General features: G+C 41.5%; 1 protein-coding gene across 1 annotated transcript in view; it reads left to right on the forward strand.

Moving 5' to 3' along the window:
- LOC106582098 (F-box-like/WD repeat-containing protein TBL1X) overlaps nucleotides 1–23,918 on the forward strand; it is a 37,497-nt gene that overhangs the window by 10,912 nt on the left and 2,667 nt on the right. Inside the window, exons 2-14 of the mRNA XM_014164841.3 lie at nucleotides 9,395–9,536; nucleotides 9,945–10,090; nucleotides 10,488–10,707; nucleotides 13,616–13,748; nucleotides 20,322–20,463; nucleotides 20,596–20,659; nucleotides 20,761–20,858; nucleotides 21,587–21,647; nucleotides 21,758–21,879; nucleotides 22,094–22,168; nucleotides 22,310–22,437; nucleotides 23,393–23,558; nucleotides 23,750–23,851. Of these exons, the coding sequence (XP_014020316.1) occupies nucleotides 9,479–9,536; nucleotides 9,945–10,090; nucleotides 10,488–10,707; nucleotides 13,616–13,748; nucleotides 20,322–20,463; nucleotides 20,596–20,659; nucleotides 20,761–20,858; nucleotides 21,587–21,647; nucleotides 21,758–21,879; nucleotides 22,094–22,168; nucleotides 22,310–22,437; nucleotides 23,393–23,558; nucleotides 23,750–23,851 (1,515 nt within the window). The 5' untranslated portion in view covers nucleotides 9,395–9,478. The remainder of the gene's footprint in view (nucleotides 1–9,394; nucleotides 9,537–9,944; nucleotides 10,091–10,487; nucleotides 10,708–13,615; nucleotides 13,749–20,321; nucleotides 20,464–20,595; nucleotides 20,660–20,760; nucleotides 20,859–21,586; nucleotides 21,648–21,757; nucleotides 21,880–22,093; nucleotides 22,169–22,309; nucleotides 22,438–23,392; nucleotides 23,559–23,749; nucleotides 23,852–23,918) is intronic.

Below are 23,918 nucleotides of genomic sequence, written 5' to 3' on the forward strand. Positions count from 1 at the left end.
TTGAGTGTAGCGGATCATAGTTCATGTTCATAATGATAAGTCATGATGAATCCCTTCAATTAGCCTAAGTATCTGTCTCTATCCCATATGTTCTCCAGGGAGCCACAAAATAAAGGTTATAGATAACTCAGGATAAGGTTTCAAAGGGGGGGTATTTTACTGAAAACTTGCGAAGTTGACGAGTAAACTACTGGAATTTTGCTATCATTCAAGGATTTTATGTTATCTATCAAAAGACTTCATGTGGCTCGTTTGGGTTCTTCAGATTATCACACGTGTCTGTAATTTTCTCTGGACCTCTCTCTGGCCTTATCACATGTAAAATATATGAAATAATTAAATAAGATTTAAAAAATAGAATGACAAAGCTGTCAAACATTATCCTAAATATAAACCATCGACTTAGTGAATACCATTGGTGTTTTAAATAAGGATTTTAAGCCTTGAGACAATTGAGACATGGATTGTGTATGTGTGCCATTCCGAGGGTGAATAGGCAGGAAAAAATATTTAAGTGCCTTTTGAACAGAGTATGGTAGTAGGTGCCAGGTGTACCGGTTTGAGTGTGTCAAGAACGGCAATGCTGCTGGATTTCCCATATGTATCAAGAATGGTCCACCACCAAAAGGACATCCAGCCAACTTGACACAACTGTGGGAAGCATTGAGCTAGCATCCCTGTGGAATGCTTTCGACACCTTGTAGAGTCCATGTCCTGATGAATTGAGGCTGTTTTGAGGGCAAAAGGGGGTGCAACTCAATATTAGGAAGGTGTCCCTAATGTTTAGTATACTCAGTTTGGCCAACATTTTTATTATGATTATACAAACTCGATCTTTGGCATAAATGCTGAAATGATGTCAATGGTCAATATGCATGAAAGTTCAAGCAAGTCGTGTATGGATTCTATCCTGTCCTGTGTGATATTGTGTAGGACGCAAAAGAACTAGGGCAAAGTTAGTCACTGGTGGTTGAAAAGCTGCCAGCTGAAATGATGCTTTGATATTACTTTTCACTGTACTACTCAATACATTACGCCCTCTAAGTCCCTGATGTAGACCTACTACATCCCTTAAGATTTTACAAGCCATGTAACCCTTCAATATTAAAACTACAGAAACAGTCATCTTCAAACTGTTGTCTGTAAGTCACCTCTATCCAGGCAGGCAGGCTAAGGCAGGTGTGGGAGAAGTGGTTTCCCCTAGAGACAGTAGTGCTACCATCCCCCAGTCCCCACAGTTTCCCTCCAAGCCCACACCGCCTGCCTGTCGTTGAGTGAGTCATTGAAAAGGCAGACAGTGATGCAGAAGTACTTGTTGTGACTACCTGATTGTGGCATCATTAGTTATCCTTCCCTACCCCCTATCTCTTTCCCTTCCCCAAATGGTCAGGCGAAATTGCAGCCCAGAGACTGCAGCCCAACCAAAGGCGGATTTTACTCATCAAAGTAATTCAAGAGAAAATGGCTGCTGTTTCCAGGTCTTGTTTGCACATCTGTCAGGAGGTGACTGTACAGGAGAAAATGGGGTCCTTGGCATGTTGGTGTAGAATGTGCCTTCCTCTCTTTTGTAAACCTCTTTTTTTTCTCTCTCTCTCTCTCAATTTTGCAGTGTCCTGTTTTTCTACATCAAACACTTTCAAAACCTACACACACTCTACAGCCAGGCATTTTTCTTAGCTTTACTGTCTTTGTGTTTTATCTCTGAATACATTTATGGCATGATGCCTTATAGCTTATGTCAGGATTTATTCTTTACTTTTACACTTAACTTCTCTTCATATTGGACACATGGTTGTGGTTGATAAAAATGTTTGGAAATAAGGATACATTTGTATTTTGCTATGGTTTTGTGTGTTTTCTCTGCAATGTTTTGACGTGGCTGTGTTTTCTATTTCTTCAGTATATATCCAATCAGTAGATGTTAAGACTTCTCTAATCTGAGAGAGCATATTGCTCTGTACGTGAGTTTCACACCACAAACCATCCACATCTATTTTTAGGATAGACAGCAAAAAATATGCATTTGCGACTGTTATTACATCCACCCATGGTGACCTTATCATGAAGACTTACCACAGCTTCCCCTGCTTGTAGGTAGTCTGTTTGTTAGATCTAGGAGTATAGTTAAAGCAGTTCATATTTTTACAGTAATTTAAGTGGCTGACATTTCTGTTTGTAGTGCCCCAGCGTGGTTATCTACCATCAGTTGACCCTTCCCCAAATTTGAAACCTCACAGTTGGAGAGGGTAAGACAAATCTGACCTTAGATCAATGTGCTGGAATGACTGGATGTGTTTGTGGAAACACTGCAATAAATACAGTTTTGAATGGGCTGGAACACTCATGAAATGCTTATGACAGCAACTCAATTTTGGTTTGAGTCCTGAGATCTTTTTGGTTAAGCCATTTTACCTGTTGCAATGTGTTTACTTACATGGACATTCAACCAGATGTGGTGCTTTTTCCAATGACTCAGATTTTTTTTTCTTCTTCAAACAATGCAAACATGTTCATACAAACGACAGCCTACAGACTCACACAAACATCAACGACATCACAACTGCCCAGATCCACCTGCTCACACCCCCATCTCCAATGCCCGCATCACACTCTCCTCCACATGGTGTCAATCTGCACCATTTTGTTTCTCTCAGTCACCCACGCACTTTCAACATTTAGATAATAAAGCGTTTGACCTTTCCATTGTGTTAACGATGGAGGATTGGTTGATTTCCAGTTAGATATATGTTTTTTCAAGATGATTGACAAGAAGGGTATCGTCCAACCCATGTGTATATCACTGCACCCATATATGCCATGTCTTGAAATATGCAGACAGATGGATTAAAAGTACATTTACATAGTAATACTTATGACAGCCAGCTTTCTAACTCTACCCATAATGTTTTGGGACTTTATAGAATTCCCAGATGGGATGGATTATTGAGAGATTAGTTAGTTTTACACTCAAGACACGACTCGGTTATTGTATAATAAATTCTATACATTAGTTTACATTAGATTAAGTGTACATTTTAGTTAACTGTAATGTCATTAGTTATGTTCCAACATTCCCTCCATCTTATGCCAGTATCAGTTATTTTTAAGTCTTGGTTCCAATAGTTTAGATATTATTTCTAAGAGATTGTCATTGGATAGGCTCTCTGCAAGGTTTTGTATATCTATCATATGAATATCCTTTTCTGACTCAAATAGGATTCCCTCAAGATTGATCTGATGTCCAAAAGATTTCACACAAAAAATGGAGTCTTTTATGTTTTTATGCCTTTAGTTTTCCATGTGAATTCTGAAAAGCTATCCAAGGATTGTTCTTTTCCAATGAGTTTCTAGTGGCTCAGGCAGCTAGTATAGATGTAATTTGGTTCATAGCAACTACCAGTTAATTGGACGTCCAGTTAAATTGTGTTGTACTTTTACCACAGCCTCAAGCATAACACTCAGTTACAACCTAAACACCGTAGCCTGGATGAATGAATGACTGGATGGTTACTGCTGTTGTACTTTGACAGTAAAGTAATCCCCTTACTGTGCAGTAAACATGCTAATGATTTCCCTAATGAGTCACAGGGCTGACCACCACTGGGAAGCTCATCACTGCCCAGTGGGATGTCCATTTGACTTCTACTGCAGTGCCAGTCAAGTCCTGGGATATGCTATTGAGGCTATATGCAATTGCTTGGGAACGGTGTGAATGCGTGCATCAAACTAGGACAACCATTTGAACAAGACAAATGTATTTGAAATGGATCTAACGAGAGGCACTACACTATAGTACATTTTGTATGTACCTGATGTACACTTATTACAACCAGTTATGTTTCTTACCATCTGTTTATGCTGTAATACCAACATTTTACATCTGCACTCGATTATTTTTATTTTTTTTAATAATAAAGAAAAATAAAGATAAAAAATCCTGAAGGAATTATGTTTTCATCTGCTGTTGACTAAATCCATTGATTAGTAACGTGTAGTGAATTCTGCGAGGGGTCCCGGAAGCGACCGATGATATGAGGGATGTGTCTGTCTCAAGTTGGGGTCTACCTCTGGCCGTTGATGGGTGTCTAGTCTACAGCTAAAGGAGAAGTTTACTTTTTTACAACCAAATGTTATACCCCAACACATTAAATTGTGTCATTTTTCAAACTTTATCCACAATGTTATATTTGTGCAACTGAAGCTGTGTCCTATACAGAGCTGTGCAGGCTGGGGGTGTCCGTATATTCTACGGACACACCCGTCCTGTACAGCTGCGTAGGGGAAATGGCTCAAATCGCACAAAATGGAATATAACATTGCGGATAAAGTTTGGAATGACACAATTTCATGTGTACAACATCTAAAGACCTGCATCACTATACTTAGAGCGTGTCTGTTTTTCAAAGCACGTATTGGTTTGTTTTTTTGTTAATTTGTTATTTTAGCCCCCATACTGCAGAATAATGATGAGGAAGTAAATTGCTGGTTGGGGTAAGTTTCTCAAAAACAAGTGAAATCCCCACAAAGTGTCTGGACACTTCTATTACATGTAGGTTACATCTAAAATACAGATTTGGTTGTAAAAAAGTAAACTTCTCTTTTAATGTCCATTCAACCTCAGGGAATAAGTGTGCTAGGTAAAGCTCCGCCTTATCTCAGTTCACTGATCACGATAACAACACCCACCCGTAGCACACATTCCAGCAGGTATATCTCACTGGTCATCCCCAAAGCCAACACCTCATTTGGCCGCCTTTCCTTCCAGTTCTCTGCTGCCAGTGACTGGAACGAATTGCAAAAATCGCTGAAGCTGGAGACTTTTATTTCCCTCACCAACTTTAAACATCAGCTATCTGAGCAGCTAACTGATCGCTGCAGCTGTACATTGTCCATCTGTAAATTGCCCACCCAATCTACCTACCTCATCCCCATACTGTTTTTATTTACTTTTCTGCTCTTTTGCACACCAGTATCTCTACTTGCACATCATCATCTGCTCATTTATCACTCCAGTGTTAATCTGCTAAATTGTAATTCTTCGCTACTATGGCCTATTTATTGCCTACCTCCTAATGCCTTTTGCACACACTGTATATAGACTTTTTTTTATTTTCTACTGTGTCATTGACTTATTTATTGTGTTACTGGCTTGTTTATTCCATGTGTAACTCTATTGTTGTCTGTGTCACACTGCTTTGCTTTATCTTGGCCAGGTCGTAGTTGTAAATGAGAACTTGTTCTCAACTAGCCTACCTGGTTAAATAAAGGTTACATTTTAAAAAAAAGACCAATTTGGTTGGTCCGGTCCATCTATGTTTCACAAGTTTGGACATCACAGCACGTATAACATAGTTCAGTACAATATAATACATTATACTGATATATGTCTTCTAAGACCGCTTTAACCATATTTGACCCGAAATCAACGCCTTTGCTTATTCCTAATTTGTAGGCTGGAACATGGTTGAAAAATGTATATATGCCTTAATTTCTCAAATATAGACTCTTAGCTTTCATTTTACTCCAAATTTGATGTGCTCCTATGAACTTCACGTTAGTGATCATAGGACTTTGTACATGGGAATTCCCATATGCTTCAGGGCTCTAATACCACATGTAGGATAAGGATTACATTTATCATTTATCAGCTCATCATAGAACCCTACATCCCACCAATCAAGATTGCTTTCCAATGTTCTCCAAAGAGATTGCTTGAGACTGAGTTCATTTTTATTTCACCTTTATTTAACTAGGCAAGTAAGTAAAGAACAAATTCTTATTTACAATGATGGCCTACTGGGGAACAGTGGGTAAACTGCCTTGTTCAGAGGCAGAATGATAGATTTTTACCTTGTCAGCTCGGGGATTTGATCCAGCAACCTTTCGGTTAATGGCCCAACCACTAGGCTACCTGCCACCCCAGGTATCCTAATAATAATAATAGCCAGAGTGTAGAATTATACCCCAAAATGCAAAGGAGGATATTAAAATCTTCTACCTTTGTGTACCTATTAAGGATACATCCCCATGAAGAGAATAACATTCATATATATGCATTTCTGTATAGTACAGATCAGTGACCCATGTCATTCTGTTACCATCCCTCTTACTGGGTTTTCATCCACTTCACTTACTGTAGTTCAATAACCAAAATCTATTTTTTTCAAACTCAAGGTGTCATCATAGCGGACACCCCATTCTTTCTGCAGAAATAGATATTTAAGAGTTTTTGGAAAACATGGTCACATAAAAAACAGAGGAAGATTTTACCGTCATTCTGTTACCTAACTTTGCATCTGCACCGTTCTTGAGTAAATGTGTTTTTGTAAAAGGTAAGGAAATTGTCCCTTTGCATAGAGTTGTATGGTTTGTTTAACTTTGCAATCAATGGCTTTTGTTAGGTATTCTTTTAAAGTGAAAAATTGCAGTCTCGTTCTGTTACTTTGGAATTGCCTTCGTAGATTGTGTACCGAAAGATGTACATTAGGGTGGCAGATATGTTCTTCCAATGATACTGTATCATAGCTGATACTCAAGTCAGTTTACATAGAATTATGATACCCAACGGATAACATTTTCACATGCGCACAAAAAGCTTATTTCTCTAAAATGTTGTGCACAAATTTGTTTACATCCCTGTTAGGAGCATTTCTCCTTTGCCAAGATAATCCATCCACCTGACAGGTGTGGCATATCAAGAAGCTGATTAAACAGCATGATCATTACACAGGTGTGCTGGGGACAATAAAAGGCCACTCTAAGATGTGCAGATGTCTCAAGTTTTGAGGGGGTGTGCAATTGGCATGTTGACTGGAGGACTGTCCCAACATAATTTTATGTTAATTTCTCTACCGTAAGCCACCTCCAACGTTGTTTTAGAGAATTTGGCAGTACATCCAACTGGTTTCACAATCGCAGACCACGAGTAACCACACCAGCCCAGGACCTTCACATCCGGCTTTTTCAACTTCAGGATTGTCTGAGGAGGGGGATGGGGGATGCTGAGAAGTATTTCTGTCTGTAATAAAGCCCTTTTGTGGGGAAAAACTCATTCTGATTGGCTGGGCCTGGCTCCCCAGTGGGTGGGTCGTATGCCCTCCCAGGCCCACCCATGGCTGCGTCCCTGCCCAGTCATGTGAAATGTATAGATTAGGGCCTGATTAATTTATTTAAATTGACTGATTTATTTCTATGAACTTTAACTCGGTAAACATTTTTGAAATTGTTGCATGTTGTGTTTTTATATTTTGTTCAGTATAATTATGTTTCCAGTTGTTGTGGGGGTGGTGGCCATGGGAGCAGCGTCTCGCAGCTTTGATACAGATATGCCTTCCCTTCTAGCCAGACCCTGCTTGTTATCTAATTAGCCCAAAGAGAAGCAGTTTAGTGGGTTGGCATTGAGCTCTGCAGGCCACCCAGACTATCACACAAAGGCTTAGCTTAGCTAGAACGCTAGGGAAAATGGGACTTGTTCCAGCATTGGTGTTTATGTTGTACTTAAAAAAATGTATAATACGTTATTGATCATATTTAAATGTATTGCATTTTGGGTTTTATGATACTGTAAGTTAAGCAATGGTTCTCATTCAATAACATGTGGTATGATTATGTATTCATGGAACGCCATAAGGAGAATGTGTCTCAGTGTGAGATTGATTCTCACACCAGCTCCAAATCATAGCACCATCTCTTTTTTTGGGAGGAAAATTAATGTGAACATTCACACTTAGCCAATATTGGGGGTTATTTCATTTGAGCGCTGCATGTCTGCTGTGCGGTGCAATAAAGCCAGAGAGTCCATGTGAAAGAATATCCCAAGGTGAAAGACGTGTGTTATTCATGTTGGGTAACATGTTCGACCCAACTGGCACAGGGCCCACTGGTAAATTGGGACAACACTATTCTCTGTGTATTTTGCTGCTGGTTCCTGCTTGTTGCTATGCTACCAAAGGGTGACTCTTGGGAGTGAGTTGAGCTCTGTGAGTGGTGTGGTATGGAGGTTAGAGGCCTGCATTTCTTACTGACTGGCTCTACTCTGTATGTGGTCTGGTAAGAAGCTTGTCCCTCTTGTCCAGTTCTACCCCTCAGGTCAGACTGAAAGCACAAAATATAACAATGGCCATGATTCAGCATTCTAAATGATAGGTTTAGGATCAAGTTCAAATGTATTGTTCATCTCTGAGGAAGTCTTAACTGTTTTAGTGGGGGTGTTAAAGGTTTATGATGGATAACTGGCAGTTTTTGAAGAGGTACAGAGGTTCAAGTTTTTCAATCTTTGGTCAAATGTTGAATATGATTGGCGCTGCCAATGTGAATAGGAACCATTTTACAATGTATGGTTGTCTACATGGTATTGACTGCATTATGTGTGGTATATCAAATATTTGTTGTCTGCTTTGCCTTCAGTTTGAGATTCAGCTCAACTCTTAAAACGATACACGGGCTTTGATACAAAATAATGTTTACCTGGTTGAACCTACAGTTTCAGAATAGTTCCAGTCTCTCACCTTTTGTATTTCCTTCCCTATTATGCATAATATACTGTGTACTGCCAATTCATTAATATATTGTTGGAAAATGATGAATCATTCCATTGTAGCGAAGCGCTCATTAGCCTGAAGGCTAGCTCATCAGTGGGAACAATAACTCAATTGCTGTGATTCTAAAGGGTTCCGCTTTTGTTGTTTTTCTTCAGCTCCCAGTAGTTTTGAAAGAATACCAAGTTGAAATCTTCACGTCGGCGCCAATAAAATGTTATCTGAGAAAGAGATAATATAATAATTGTAAGTCGCTCTGGATAAGAGCGTCTGCTAAATGACTTAAATGTAAATAATGATGTGAAAGTCCCCCAACTTTACCAGTAATTATCCTTACGCCGTGTGCTAATCTCTCTATGGTTTACTAGATAACGGCAGTAGGCATTCAATGCCCTGTAATGCTTTATTAGGCTTCTATCCATCTAGATCAGTGGCCAGGTCACTAATGGAATTGGACGCCGCAGTCGTGTCACAGTAGAGAGACGGGGGAATACTTGGCCTGTGTAGTGGAGATGGATTCACTGGCTAAGTGACCCGGTCATTGCTATTCTCAGTGGGTCGAAAAGTGCAGCCAATGGGCGAACAGGGGCCCACACTAATGGAGGGAGTTAGTTGGGTTTTTCTTTGTGTGTTTGTGCACTTCTAACCATGGACAGAGACACATTTATGTTCTTGCTTTATCTCTGTATGTGAGGACAAGGTAGCTGTCAAGTCATTTGGTTATGATGATTGGGGACCTACCAAGATATACGGTAACCTACATTGTCCCACTCGTTGGGAAGCTTGTTGTCTTCTGAAATGATGTAGCTAGCTGTGTAATGAATCTAAAACTCAATGTCTTCCTCTCTCTTCCCTAGACTGAGTCCATCTTTACAACATACAGTACCTCCTCCATCGAGGTGGGCTAAGATACAGTACCTCCTCCATCGAGGTGGGCTAAGATGAGTATAACCAGTGATGAAGTGAACTTCTTGGTCTACAGATATCTTCAGGAGTCAGGTATGTATGACTTCCAAACATCCTGGAACACACTGTCTGTCTGTCTGTCTGCTTGAATGTCGGTGTCTGTCTCTCATGCCATTCATGCTAACCTATATTTCACAGGTTGAATGAATTATTGAGTTCCTAGACGCTGTATTTTATTACTCTTTTGTTGGGGCTTTCTTTGAAGCCCGTCATTGGTGAAACACATGATAGCTCTGGCATTTCAAAATGTATTGCACTGAAAAAGTATACTTGGTACGGATAATTGACTCGCTCCGCTGTCTGCGTTCACTTGTATTTTTTTGATGGCATAACATTGACATAAAAAGTGTAGATATGTTTGTAGAGGAGTGAGAGGTTTGTGTTGCAGGGTCTCTGGTGTTGTCATTGTACTGACTGTGTTCTCTGTGTGTTCGTTTCCAGGTTTCTCCCACTCAGCATTCACCTTTGGAATCGAGAGCCACATCAGCCAGTCCAACATCAATGGAACACTAGTGCCCCCTGCTGCCCTCATCTCCATCCTGCAGAAAGGCCTCCAGTATGTGGAGGCAGAGATCAGCATCAATGAGGTGAGGCCAGCTGCTCCAGTCCAGGCTGCTGCCTTGGGACACATTCATTAGTGCACACCGTAGCAAAATGTTTTGCAACAGAACACATTTAAAAAAAAAAAAATTATTGTAAAAGTCCACATAGTTCCTCCCTGTTTCAATCTGTTTTCTATTATTTGGTGCCTAGAGAATACAACCTTGGACTACCACTGTCAGAACAAACACACACTCTCCATATAAATCAATGGGGTTATATAAGACTGCCTTCACTAATATAGTGAAGAAAATTGATCAAAATCATAAATAGTTAACAATACAAAAATCAATACACTATTGTACTTGGTAAATGAAAACAAATTAAATCCCCCCTTTAATTAAATATAGTGTAACCATGTCATGTTTGGCGTTATGTTGGCAGGATGGCACAGTGTTTGATGGGCGGCCCATCGAGTCTCTGTCACTCATCGACGCGGTTATGCCGGACGTGGTACAGACGCGGCAGCAGGCCTTCCGCGACAAGCTAGCCCAGCAACAGGCGGCCTGCACCATGGCAGTTGTTGCCGCTAGCAACCAACTTAACGCAACAAAGAACGGAGAGGCCACCGTGAACGGGGAGGAAAACGGAACACACACCATCTGTAAGAATTACTTCCTCTTTGAGCCATTTACCTGTTGCTAGCTGGTATTTTCATGTCGTAACTTAGCAAATTATATTTTTCCTACATTATCTCGATACTTACTATGTGAGACAGCTGAATCTCCATAAACCAGCAAACCCAAGCATGATCAACATCACATTGGTTTATTTGAGCACAGTGTTAGTACAGCTTTAAGTGTGTGTGTGTGTGGGGGGGTTACTTCAGTACAGTGTGGTTTTCACCAAATGTGAGGTCATTAGTGACATGGCATTGAGTGTTGGTGAATTTGACCCTGGCTGCATTTACCTTTTATTGTGCCTCCCTAACTGTTCAGATGCTTGTAGAGTTCAGCCAGTGAAACCAGAGAGGTGTGGGTCAGGTGACGCATTAGACTAGGGAGAAGCGGATTTTGTGGATGTTTGTCAGCCGATCCCACTGGAGTTAGTCTAATGTGTGGGTGGGTGGCAGAACATCAGGAAAGACTATCTTACTGTAAATAATGATTACTTGTGCCATGGAAATTCAGTACTGAGAGAGATTGGGTAATTTCTTCAAACAATCACCTTTATTTAATATCGATTTAATTATTGCAATAATGAGGCTGTTCAACCCCCCCTCATGCAGATCAAGGAGCATCATAAACCACTCTGGGTTTATCCTGTCGTTGTCTTAACCCCACCCTGGCTTTGTTCCCCAGTTGCAAGGATGATTTTGAGACAATGAGGGATTGTTCTACTCCCAAGCTATCCCTAGTAAAACACATTCTTGTCTATGTAATGCAGTCTAACTCATTTGTCAGCTCAAGCCATCTCTGGTGACCATTCTCCCAGATTAGCTGCAGGGAACTAGAGTGGAGTCCATAAAAACACAGACACTAACAGGACAGAAATATCCTCCTATTTGTTAAGTATTAATTGCTAACTACTGCCGTGTCTTTGGCAATGCCGGATTAAGTGATATGACATGCTAACCTATAAAATCCTTTCTCTGTAATTAATATTACCTGATTAAGCGAATCATGTAAATGTAATTAACTAGAAAGTCGGGGCACCACGGAAGAACGTTTATAGAGGCGTTATCTTCCGAATAAACTCTTAAAATACTTAGTAATATTTTACATCGATAGCCGTCAATATTAACCTTTATCTTATTTTCAGTCTCATAATGAAAGTTGTAAATTCTTGGCTATCTTCACGAACCCTGGCTAACAAATTGAATCAGCAATACAAAATTGGGTTTAATTATTTATTTACTAAATACCTAAACTTATCACACAGAATTACAAATACACCGAATACAAATGATGTCATACATGACGGCTGGTTACACAAAGGAAAGGGGGTTGGGCTTGAATGAAAGAGCGGGAAGACTTAGGAATAAAGAAACAGCAGCTATGCTATCGTAAATACATTATCTTATGCATTCTAAATTACCGCCCATTTGGAAAAGGAAAATGCAATAAATATTTACTCTGAGCTGCGCTTCGGTAGATTGGTCGTAGATGCTGGCCGGGTTGGCCAACAGATCTTCCTGTCCTCGGAAGAATGTCTCTGGTGGTAAATTGGATACGTGGTGGTATCTTCTTCGTCTGTTAGTTGTTAGACTGGATCCGTCGTCCGTCCTTTCCTAGCCCACGTCTACAGCGGCCGCTGCTAACTCAACGGCTAGGAAGTATCACTTCTGTAGTGAATAAACTCAAAGTTCATACCATTCGCCACCAAAGCTCACGCCGAGGTTGGCTTAGTTCTGTACTTGACGTGTGTCCTTCTAACGTAGAGGCTGCAGACCTCACGTACTGGAACCACGTGGTTATCTTTTCGTCAAAGGCTTATATAGTGGAGAGGGGGAAGGATGTGTTTCATCGTTTATAACCCCTGTCTCTTCACAGGGGTGGGCCACTGATCAAGCAGGGCACTTTCCTTATGAAAACCAAATTCTCTCATTTGGAAGCTAAAATTACATTTAATCTCCTAACAAACAATTTTAATATCAAACATTTCAATTGCATAACAATTCCATGTGACTCTGATAACTAGAGGGTGTATACTTTCCCAGGTACAGTTTATGTCGTCCTGTCATCAGTCATAATGTCTCAGATGACAACCGAACTGACATACATACTCATTACGTTCCCAAGCATATTTCCAACTGGTTTTATTACCAAAATATGGTTCCTTTTCCCCATTTGTTTGATGTTCCCAGACTCTCTATATTTAACACAGGCTATTCAAGTCCTTCAGTAGGGTCAGAGAGGGGAAGGGAGAAAGGTATTTATGGGGGGGGGGGGGGGTCATAAACCTTACCCACAGGCCAACGTCATGACACTACTAATATCAAACAAATCAGGTAAATATGTAATTTTTCTTTCACACTTGTCTGAACAGACAGGGATGCTGCAGCCCCTTTGGATTGCGCTGCAGCAAGAACATGTCTGGAAGAAAAACACATTTTATCAATAGTGCTGGCAGGATACGAAGATGATTACTGGATTAGCTCTTAGTTCATCTCCCCGAATAGCTGAGCTTTGACCCTACACAGATTGCTCCCTCTGCTTCTTTTGGGTCAACAAGTATGTTTGATGCGGTAATTGAAAATCTTAGATAACACGGTTATTTAAAAATCTCACTCTCTGCTTTTTGAAGACAATGATTTAGAACTAGCCTAATTCAAATGATTTGATCTTGAATGGTTATGATTTTGAAAGGTGAGAGGTTAAACATCTCAAATGTTTGTCAGAAACACACTTAATAGATGGAAACAGTCCAGAAAGTTTGTTTTTGAAGCTGAATATGGCACTGGAATAGAAAGACTGAAAATATGGTTCCATTTCCATGTGATATTCTGAATAGTACAGTAGGTACTGGGAGTTGTATGTGTCTAACAGAGTGTGGGTTTGATCTGATTACAGATAACCACAGCGAGCCCATGGAGATGGATGTGGACGTGGAGATCCCAGCCAGCAAGGCCACGGTCCTCCGAGGCCATGAGTCAGAGGTGTTCATCTGTGCCTGGAACCCTGTCAGCGACCTGCTGGCCTCGGGGTGAGTCTCACTGGGGTGGGTGTAGGGCTGGGCGATATGGCCTAAAAATATTATCTTTTTTTTTCTTCTAACTTACTGGCGATTCACTATCTATATACAGTTGAAGTCGGAAGTTTACATAGCCAAATACATTTAAACTCAGTTTTTCTCAATTCCTGACATTTAATCATAGTAAAAATTGTCTGTCTTAGGTCAGTTAGGATCACCACTTTATTTTAAGAATGTGAAATGTCAGAATAGTAGTAGAGAGAGTGAGTTATTTCAGCTTTTATTTCTTTCATCACATTCCAGAAGTTTACATACACTCAATTAGTATTTGGTAGCATTGCCTTTAAATTGTTTAACCTGGGTCAAACATTTCGGGTAGCCTTCCACAAGCTTCCCACAATAAATTGGGTGAATTTTGGCTCATTCCTCCTGACAGAGCTGGTGTAACTGAGTCAGGTTTGTAGGCCTCCTTGCTCACACACGCTTTTTCAGTTCTGCCCACAAATGTTCAATAGGATTGAGGTCAGGGCTTTGTGATGGCCACTCCAATACCTTGACTTTGTTGTCCTTAAGCCATTTTCCACAACTTTGGAAGTATGCTTGGGGTCATTGTCCATTTGGAAGACCCATTTGCGACCAAGCTTTTCAAATCAAATCAAATTTATTTATATAGCCCTTCGTACATCAGCTGATATCTCAAAGTGCTGTACAGAAACCCAGCCTAAAACCCCAAACAGCAAGCAATGCATGTGAAAGAAGCACGGTGGCTAGGAAAAACTCCCTAGGAAAAACTCCCTAGAAAGGCCAAAAACCTAGGAAGAAACCTAGAGAGGAACCAGGCTATGAGGGGTGGCCAGTCCTCTTCTGGCTGTGCTGGGTGGATATTATAACAGAACATGGTCAAGATGTTAAAATGTTCATAATTGACCAGCATGGTCAAAATAATAATAATCATAGTAGTTGTCGAGGGTGCAACAAGCACGTCCGGTGAACAGGTCAGGGTTCCATAGCCGCAGGCAGAACAGTTGAAACTGGAGCAGCAGCATGGCCAGGTGGACTGGGGACAGCAAGGAGTCATCATGCCAGGTAGTCCTGAGGCATGGTCCTAGGGCTCAGGTCCTCCGAGAGAAAGAGAGAAAGAGAGAATTAGAGAGAGTATATTTAAATTCACACAGGACACCGGATAAGACAAGAGAAATACTCCAGATGTAACAGACTGACCCTAGCCCCCCGACACATAAACTACTGCAGCATAAATACTGGAGGCTGAGACAGGAGGGATCAGAAGACACTGTGGCCCCATCCGATGATACCCCCGGACAGGGCCAAACAGGCAGGATATAACCCCACCCACTTTGCCAAAGCACAGCCCCCACACCAAGCTTTTAACTTCCTGACTGATGTCTTGAGATGTTGCTTCAATATATCCACATAATTTTCCAACCTCATGATGCCATCTATTTTGTGAAGTGCACCAGTCCCTCCTGCAGCACAGCACACCCACAACATGATGCTGCCACCCCCGTGCTTCACGGTTGGGATGGTGTTCTTCGGCTTGCAAGCCTCCCCCTTTTTCCTCCAAACATAACGATGGTCATTATGGCCAAACAGTTCTATTTTTGTTTCATCAGACCAGAGGACATTTCTCCAAAAAGTACGATCTTTGTCCCCATGTGCAGTTGCAAACCGTAGTCGGGCTTTTTTTTATGGCGGTTTTGGAGTAGTGGCTTCTTCCTTGCTGAGCGGCCTTTCAGGTTATGTCGATGTAGGACTCGTTTTACTGTGGATGTAGATCATTTTGTACTTCATTTTGTACTTCACAAGGTTCTTTGCTGTTGTTCTGGGATTGATTTGCACTTTTCGAACCAAAGTACGTTCATCTCTAGGAGACAGAACGTGTCACCTTCCTGAGCGGTATGACGGCTGCGTGGTCACATGGTGTTTATACTTGCGTACTATTGTTTGTACAGATGAACGTGGTACCTTCAGGCTTTGGAAATTGCTCAGAAGGATGAACCAGACTTGTGGAGGTCTACAATTGTTTTTTCTGAGGTCTTGGCTGATTTTCTTTAGATTTTCTCATGATGTCAAGCAAAGAGGCACTGAGTTTGAAGGTAGGCCTTGAACTACATCCACAGGTACACCCCCGATTGACTCAAATTATGTCAATTAGCTTATCAGAAGCTTCTAAAGCAATGTCATCATTTTATGGAATTTTCCAAGCTGTTGAAAGGCACAGTCAACTTAGTGTATGTAAACTTCTGACCCACTGGAATTGTGATACAGTGAATTATAAGTGAAATAATCTGTCTGTAAACAATTGTTGGAAAAATGACTTGTCATGCACACAGTAGATGTCCTAACCGACTTGCCAAAACTATAGTTTATTTAACAAGAAATTTGTGGAGTGGTTGAAAAACGAGTTTTAATGACTCCAACCTAAGTGTATGTAATCTTCCGACTTCAACTGTACATTACCAATCAAAAGTTTGGAAACACCTTCTCATTCAAGGATGTTTCCTTATTTTCTACATTGTAGAATAATAGCGAAGACATCAAAACTATGAAATAACACATATGGAATCATGTAGTAACCATTGAAGTGTTAAAAAAATATAAATATATGTAAGATTCTTCAAAGTAGCCACCCTTTGCCTTGACAGCTTTGCACACTCTTGGCATTCTCTCAACCAACTTCACCTGGAATGCTTTTCTAACAGTCTTGAAGGAGTTCCCACATATGCTGATCACTTGTTGGCTGCTTTTCCTTCACTCTGCGGTCCAACTCATCCCAAACCATCTCAATTGGATTTAGGTTGGGTGATTGTGGAGGCCAGGTCATCTGATGCAGCACTCGTCACACTCCTTATTGGTCAAATAGCCCTTACACAGCCTGGAGGTGTGTTGGGTAATTGTCTTGTTGAGAAACAAATGATAGTCCCACTAAGCGTGAACCAGATGGGATGGGAACCAGACAGTGTCACCAGCAAAGCACCCCCACACCATCACACCTCCTCCTCCATGCTTCATGGTCGAAACCACACATCTGGAGGTCATCCGTTCACCAACTCTGCATCTCACAAAGACACGACGGTTGGAACCAAAAATCTGAAATTTGGACTCATCAGACCAAAGGACAGATTTCCACCGGTTTAATGTCCATTGCTCGTGTTTCTTGGTCCAAGCAAGTCTCTTCTTCTTATTGGTGTCCCTTAGTAGTGGTTAATTTGCAGCAATTTGACCATGAAGGCCTGATTCACGCAGTCTCCTCTGAACAGTTGATGTTGATGTCTGTTACTTGAACTCTGAAACGTTTATTTGGGCTGCAATCTGAGGTGCAGCTAACTCAACTCAAATTAACTTATCCTTAGCAGCAGAGGTTACTCTGGGTCTTCTTTTCCTGTGGAAGTCCTCATGAGAGCCAGTTTCATCATAGCACTTGATGTTTTCTGTGACTGCACTTTAAGACACTTTCAAAGTTCTTGACATTTTCCGGTTTGACTGACCTTCATGTCCTGAAGTAATGATGGACTGTCGTTTTTGTTGCTTATTTGAGCTCTTCTTGCCATAATATGGACTTGGTCTTTTACTAAATAGGGCTATCTTCTCTATACCACCCCTAACTCGTCACAACACAACAGATTGGCTCAAACGCATTAAGAAGGAAAGAAATTCCACAAATTAACTTTTACAAGGCACACCTGTTAATTGAATGCATTCCAGGTGACTACCTCATGAAGCCAGTTGAGAGAATGTGAAGTGTGCAAACTTGTCATCAAGGCAAAGGGTGGCTACTTTGAAGAGTCTCAAATATAAAATACATGTTAATTTCTTTAACACTTTTTTGGTTACTAAATGATTCCATATGTGTTTTTTTCATATGTTTGATGTCTTTGCTATAATTCTACAATGTAGAAAATAGTAAAAAAAGAAAAACCCTTGAATTAGTAGGTGTCCAAAATCTTGTGTGTATGTATGTATGTATGTATGTATGTATGTATGTATGTATGTATGTATGTATGTATGTATGTATGTATGTATGTATGTATGTATGTATGTATGTATGTATGTATGTATGTGTGTATGTGTGTATATGTATATATATGTATGTATGTGTGTGTGTATATATATATATATATATGTATGTGTGTGTGTATATATATATATCTATATATCTATATATCAAACTGTCCACTTAGGAAGCAACACTGATTGACAATAAATTTCACATGCTGTTGTGCAAATGGAATAGACAACAGGTGGAAATTATAGGCAATTAGCAAGACACCCCCAATAAAGGACTGGTTCTGCAGGTGGTGACCATAGACCACTTCTCAGTTCCTATGCTTCCTGGCTGATGTTTTGGTCACTTTTGAATGCTGGCGGTGCTTTCACTCTAGTGGTAGCATGAGACGGAGTCTACAACCCACACAAGTGGCTCAGGTAGTGCAGCTCATCCAGGATGGCACATCAATGCGAGCTGTGGCAAGAAGGTTTGCTGTGTCTGTCAGCGTAGTGTCCAGAGCATGGAGGCGCTACCAGGAGACAGGCCAGTACATCAGGAGAAGTGGAGGAGGCCGTAGGAGGGCAACAACCCAGCAGCAGGACCGCTACCTCCGCCGTTGTGCAAGGAGGAGCAGGATGAGCACTGCCAGAGACCTGCAAAATGACCTCCAGCAGGCCACAAATGTGCATGTGTCTGCTCAAACAGTCAGAAACAGACTCCATGAGGGTGGTATGAGGGCCCGACGTCCACAGGTGGGGGTTGTGCTTACAGCCCAACACCGTGCAGGACATTTGGCATTTGCCAGAGAACACCAAGATTGGCAAATTCGCCACTGTGCTCCTCACAGATGAAAGCAGGTTCATAATGAGCACATGGACAGACGTGACAGAGTCTGGAGACGCCGTGGAGAACGTTCTGCTGCCTGCAACATCCTCCAGCATGACCGGTTTGGCGGTGGGTCAGTCATGGTGTGGGGTGGCATTTCTTTGGGGGGCCGCACAGCCCTCCATGTGCTCGCCAGAGGTAGCCTGACTGCCATTAGGTACCGAGATGAGTTCCTCAGACCCCTTGTGAGACCATATGCTGGTGCGGTTGGCCCTGGGTTCCTTCTAATGCAAGACAATGCTAGACCTCATGTGGCTGGAGTGTGTCAGCAGTTCCTGCAAGAGGAAGGCATTGATGCTTGCACCACAGACTGTCCAGGAGTTGGCGGATGCTTTAGTCCAGGTCTGGGAGGAGATCCCTCAGGAGACCATCTGCCACCTCATCAGGAGCATGCCCAGGCATTGTAAGGAGGTCATACAGGCACGTGGAGGCCACACACACTACTGAGCCTCATTTTGACTTGTTTTAAGGACATTACATCAAAGTTGGATCAGCCTGTAGTGTGGTTTTCCACTTTAATTTTGAGTGTGACTCCAAATCCAGACCTCCATGGGTTGATGAATTGGATTTCTATTGATTTCTTTTTGTGATTTTGTTGTCAGCACATTCAACTATGTAAAGAAAAAAGTTTAATAAGATTATTTCATTCATTCAGATCGAGGATGTTATTTTAGTGTTCCCTTTATTTTTTTGAGCAGTGTGTGTGTATATATCTATATATCTCTAAAACTATATCTATATCTATCTATACGGTGTATATATAAAAGATGCTTTCACTTTTTCTCAAAATAAGCTTTGTTGCACAATTAATAGTCAATACACTGCATTTCAAACAGTCTGGAATAATCTAATAGATTTGGGGCTTGTGAAATTATACCTAGACCAAATATAAGCCATAAAACCGACTAATTATTTTATCAAAATAGTTTCACCTGCTTTTTTGCAATAATCACTGATCTGGCTTTCAAGTCTATGAATATATAACCAAAACCATGAAAACTAACACAGGTCTCCTAAACAATATTTCAGACACAAACCCACTGCTAATTAGTAGCCAGCTAATATTTAAAGTCTAGCCAACTTGGATATTTTTGCCTGCTAACAAGGTACTGTAGAACAGTTGAACTGTTATGAATACACCCTCCTGGCCGTCTCCAAACGTTTGAACAACACAGCCTGTTCACTTTGTTTAGATGTTGAAATCAAGTGGCCTACCTGGATAAAAATATGCTTATTTCTCAGAATGAGAACGAGTTGCCAATTTTTATGCTCATCGCACATTTATAAAACAGACAGCTAGCATGTAACCGTCTGAGGCTAAAATGCTGCTAGCAGTATGTGGTACCGCGATGCTGCACGCGACAAACTGAGCATTTATTTTCCACAATCATGTTCATCGATACTCCCGTCGAGTAGGGTCTGCTCTGTTCTAAATTTCCGGAGTGAAGACATAAAAAGAGTATCGTTACAAAGGTTAAGTTCTCTATTACAGTAAAATAATATTGAAACTGCTTGTTGTCATAGAGGAAGAAGTGATCTTTCATCTCTTTGTTTTGAGTGGCAGGGGGAGGGACTGGGTCAGTGCTGGGTTGAGCTTCTCTGGGACTTGGGAGGCTAGAGCGACACACACACACACTGCCGCACACACACTATGTATTGAGTTTTTCTTCTATATTCTACCTGTTTGTGTCCAGGTCGGGAGACTCGACAGCTCGGATCTGGAACCTTATTGAGAACAGTAACAGCAGCTCCACCCAGCTGGTGCTCAGACACTGCATCAGGGAGGGAGGCCAGGACGTCCCCAGCAACAAAGACGTCACCTCACTAGACTGGAATGTGAGTTCTCAGTGATCCATTCCATTCACGTCTACTGTATCTATTCTTACTTGACTGAAATGGTCTGGAACAGAACATTAGAAGCCATCTACACTGAGGACCGTTAACTAACAGTTCTCTTTTACCCCACAGAGCGATGGGACACTCTTAGCAACCGGATCCTATGATGGATTTGCAAGGATATGGACAAAAGATGGTATGCTGAGTTTTGTAGCTTTTTAATTCAGTTATACAACAATGCCCATTCTGAATCATACTGTTATCTGTGCAGATATATTAAACTATTGTCTTTCACAGGTAATCTGGCGAGCACCTTGGGCCAACATAAAGGGCCCATATTTGCTCTGAAGTGGAACAAGAAAGGAAACTGTATCCTCAGTGCTGGTGTAGATAAGGTATTTTTGATTGAATGCATCATGTCACTCATGTAGCAATCAATTAATATTAGTTCAACAATGCTGACTGAATTATTTTCTGTTTATCCACTTGTCCTTCAGACAAGGAGGTGACAACATTTTGTTGTGTTTGATGCAAGAAACCACATTATAAAATACAATGCATTATTATTCCCATACCGTTATTACAGAGAATCAGACAAATGCTGCTACCCTCTGCCTATTGGTTACTTAGCTTATTTAAGCCTGTCTCAAAATACAACACTGCCCCTTTAAGACATATAAAAAAGCTCTTTACCTGACTCGCTTTTCAAAGATGGCTAGAAATGTTAACGCTGTGTGCTCTTGTAGAAAGCAACAACTCCCACATTTCTGACTACAAATGAGCTATAACTGGACTAATAACTCACCAACCAGCAAAGAATATGAACAAATATGCACACGTGGCTACATGCAGCTCTCACTTTCGGTACGTTGCATTGAAAGTGGCACTTATTGAGTTGATTCGATTACAATTCCCACAGTAAAGGGAAACATTGATAGTGTTAACTAACGGGGAAAACTCAAGAAAGTTTAGTGAAGTTCAATCTCATGCTTCTATGCGCAGGCTGATATTTCTTCTGTGCAGCAGTCCCGGGGTAGCTACGTGCACAGCTTAGAGGGAACATTGCCGCCCAATTGTCAAGAGTTTGTACTGCATTTTCTATGTATCTATTGTCATTTTCCAGACGACAATCATTTGGGACGCACACACAGGAGAGGCCAAGCAGCAGTTCCCCTTCCACTCAGGTAAGCCCCCTGTGTCCCGAACAGAAAGATGTAGGACTTCAGCTTCCCGGCTGATGTGAGTTAACCCTTTGCAAACCCTCCTGTCCCTGTGTGTTGCCTCCTACCCACAGCTCCAGCCCTGGACGTGGACTGGCAAAACAACACAACGTTTGCCTCCTGCAGCACAGACATGTGCATCCACGTGTGTCGACTGGGCAGCGACCGGCCGCTCAAGACCTTCCAGGGCCACACGGTAAACAAACAGACAGCGTCTGTGTTCTAACCTCTACGTCTCACACTACTGAGGACATAGTCACACTTAGGATTTCTCTACTGAATGTGTTTTCCCCAACTTTTGTACTTCTGTAAAGTAAACAAGATTATTTTGTGACTAGTGGTAGGAAGAGCAGGATGTCTTGTGTTGGTCCTCTACGAGTCTACATGATATCTGCCCATGTGTGTTTCAGAATGAAGTCAACGCTATTAAGTGGGACCCATCAGGGATGCTACTAGCCTCCTGCTCTGATGACATGACTTTAAAGGTAAGGCCCAGTGCTTCTACTTCAGCCAAGATTATGGACACACAATGAATTGCACCTCTTTCCTATGGCCATGATCTATATGTCAATATAAGGATGTAATGATTACATAGTGAGTTTAAAGTGTGCTGTGCTCTTCCCCAGATCTGGAGTATGAAGCAGGACTCATGTGTCCATGACCTCCAGGCCCACAGTAAAGAGATTTACACTATCAAGTGGAGCCCCACCGGCCCAGGCACCAGCAACCCCAACTCCAACATCATGCTGGCTAGGTGGGACACACACACAGCTCCTAAGCTTGTTCTGGGACAACGTTGTGATTTATTAGTTGAAAATGCGCAGTGTGTGTGACAGTGAAAGGGTCTCTTGTCAAAAAGTGTCCCAGACATCCTCTCAGGTCTAGTAACTGTCAGTGGTTGAGGGACATAAAGCCAATGACCCAGACATGAATGCATGTGTAAATGTTACAGTTCAAATAGCAGAGGTATTTACAACCTCTACTGGCATCCCCTGGGATGGGCCTATATTTCATTCTTGATGTAAAACTGCCATTACTGCTATGACTTGTGAGGAACTTGATAGTTATCTGAGGTAAATGCGGCTATTGTACACCGAGATACAGCTCCTGTCTGATCCTGTGATTTATTTGGTTCTTTCCGAACTTCTTTTTTTAATTTAGTTTTAATCTCCATCTTTTCCTTTGTCGTTGTAAAGTGAGATTTGCAACCTAGCCAGGTTGACTTACACTACCTAATAATAACATTTTGATGAGAAAGTGTTAATGAAAGTCTGCTTCTCTTTTCATTAACACTTGCTTTCAACCGTGTCTCTCCTTTTGTGGTGACAGATATTCACACCATCACCATTTCACTGATCCTACAAAATCACACATCTTGTTTTGGCTCTGTGAATCAGCATTTTGAAATGGAATTTGTGTCGAGCACCAAAGCAAACTTATTGACATGTTTCTTACATTTCATATCCTTCTTTCCATGAAGTGTTGTCAATCTAAAGCTGGAAAAACTACCCGGCTGCTACTTTGTCATAAAGGTGTTAAATCGCCTGTCAAACCCTGTAAATTAACATTCGTATGGAAAGACCAATGATAGCTTGTTGTTATAAACTTAAACAAAGTTTTCATGCATTTCAGTTACAGTATGTCTTTGCATGTTGTAGATGGCAGTTAGTAGATGGAGAACTGACCCTGTGCTATGTTGTACCCCTTAGTGCCTCGTTTGACTCAACTGTGCGTCTGTGGGACGTGGAGCGAGGTGTGTGTATCCACACCCTGACCAAACACCAGGAGCCCGTCTACAGTGTGGCCTTCAGCCCTGACGGGAAGCACCTGGCCAGCGGCTCCTTCGACAAGTGTGTCCACATCTGGAACACCATGGTGAGTCACCCAGGAGATTATAACAGCTTAAAACAGGTTATAGCAGCTTACAACAGTTAGTTACTTGGTCATGGAAAACCCCTGGCCCCAATGCATGACCCAGACAGTGAGATCAGTGATGTTGTAAGGTCGAGCAGGCAACTATGGCCATCTAGCAGTCCTCACCAGAGTTGGTTGTGTTGTGGTTGCAGACTGGAGCCTTGGTGCATAGCTACAGGGGGACCGGAGGGATTTTCGAGGTGTGCTGGAACAGCACAGGAGACAAAGTTGGTGCTAGCGCTTCAGATGGATCAGTAAGTTGTCATATTTTAGTTGAATTGGATTATAATTTGTGTTTCAAGCTGTGTATCATTTGTAATG

The sequence above is a fragment of the Salmo salar genome, chromosome 21, assembly GCF_965601325.2.
Source record: "Salmo salar chromosome 21, fSalSal1, whole genome shotgun sequence".
Classification (NCBI taxonomy): Eukaryota; Metazoa; Chordata; class Actinopteri; order Salmoniformes; family Salmonidae; genus Salmo; species Salmo salar.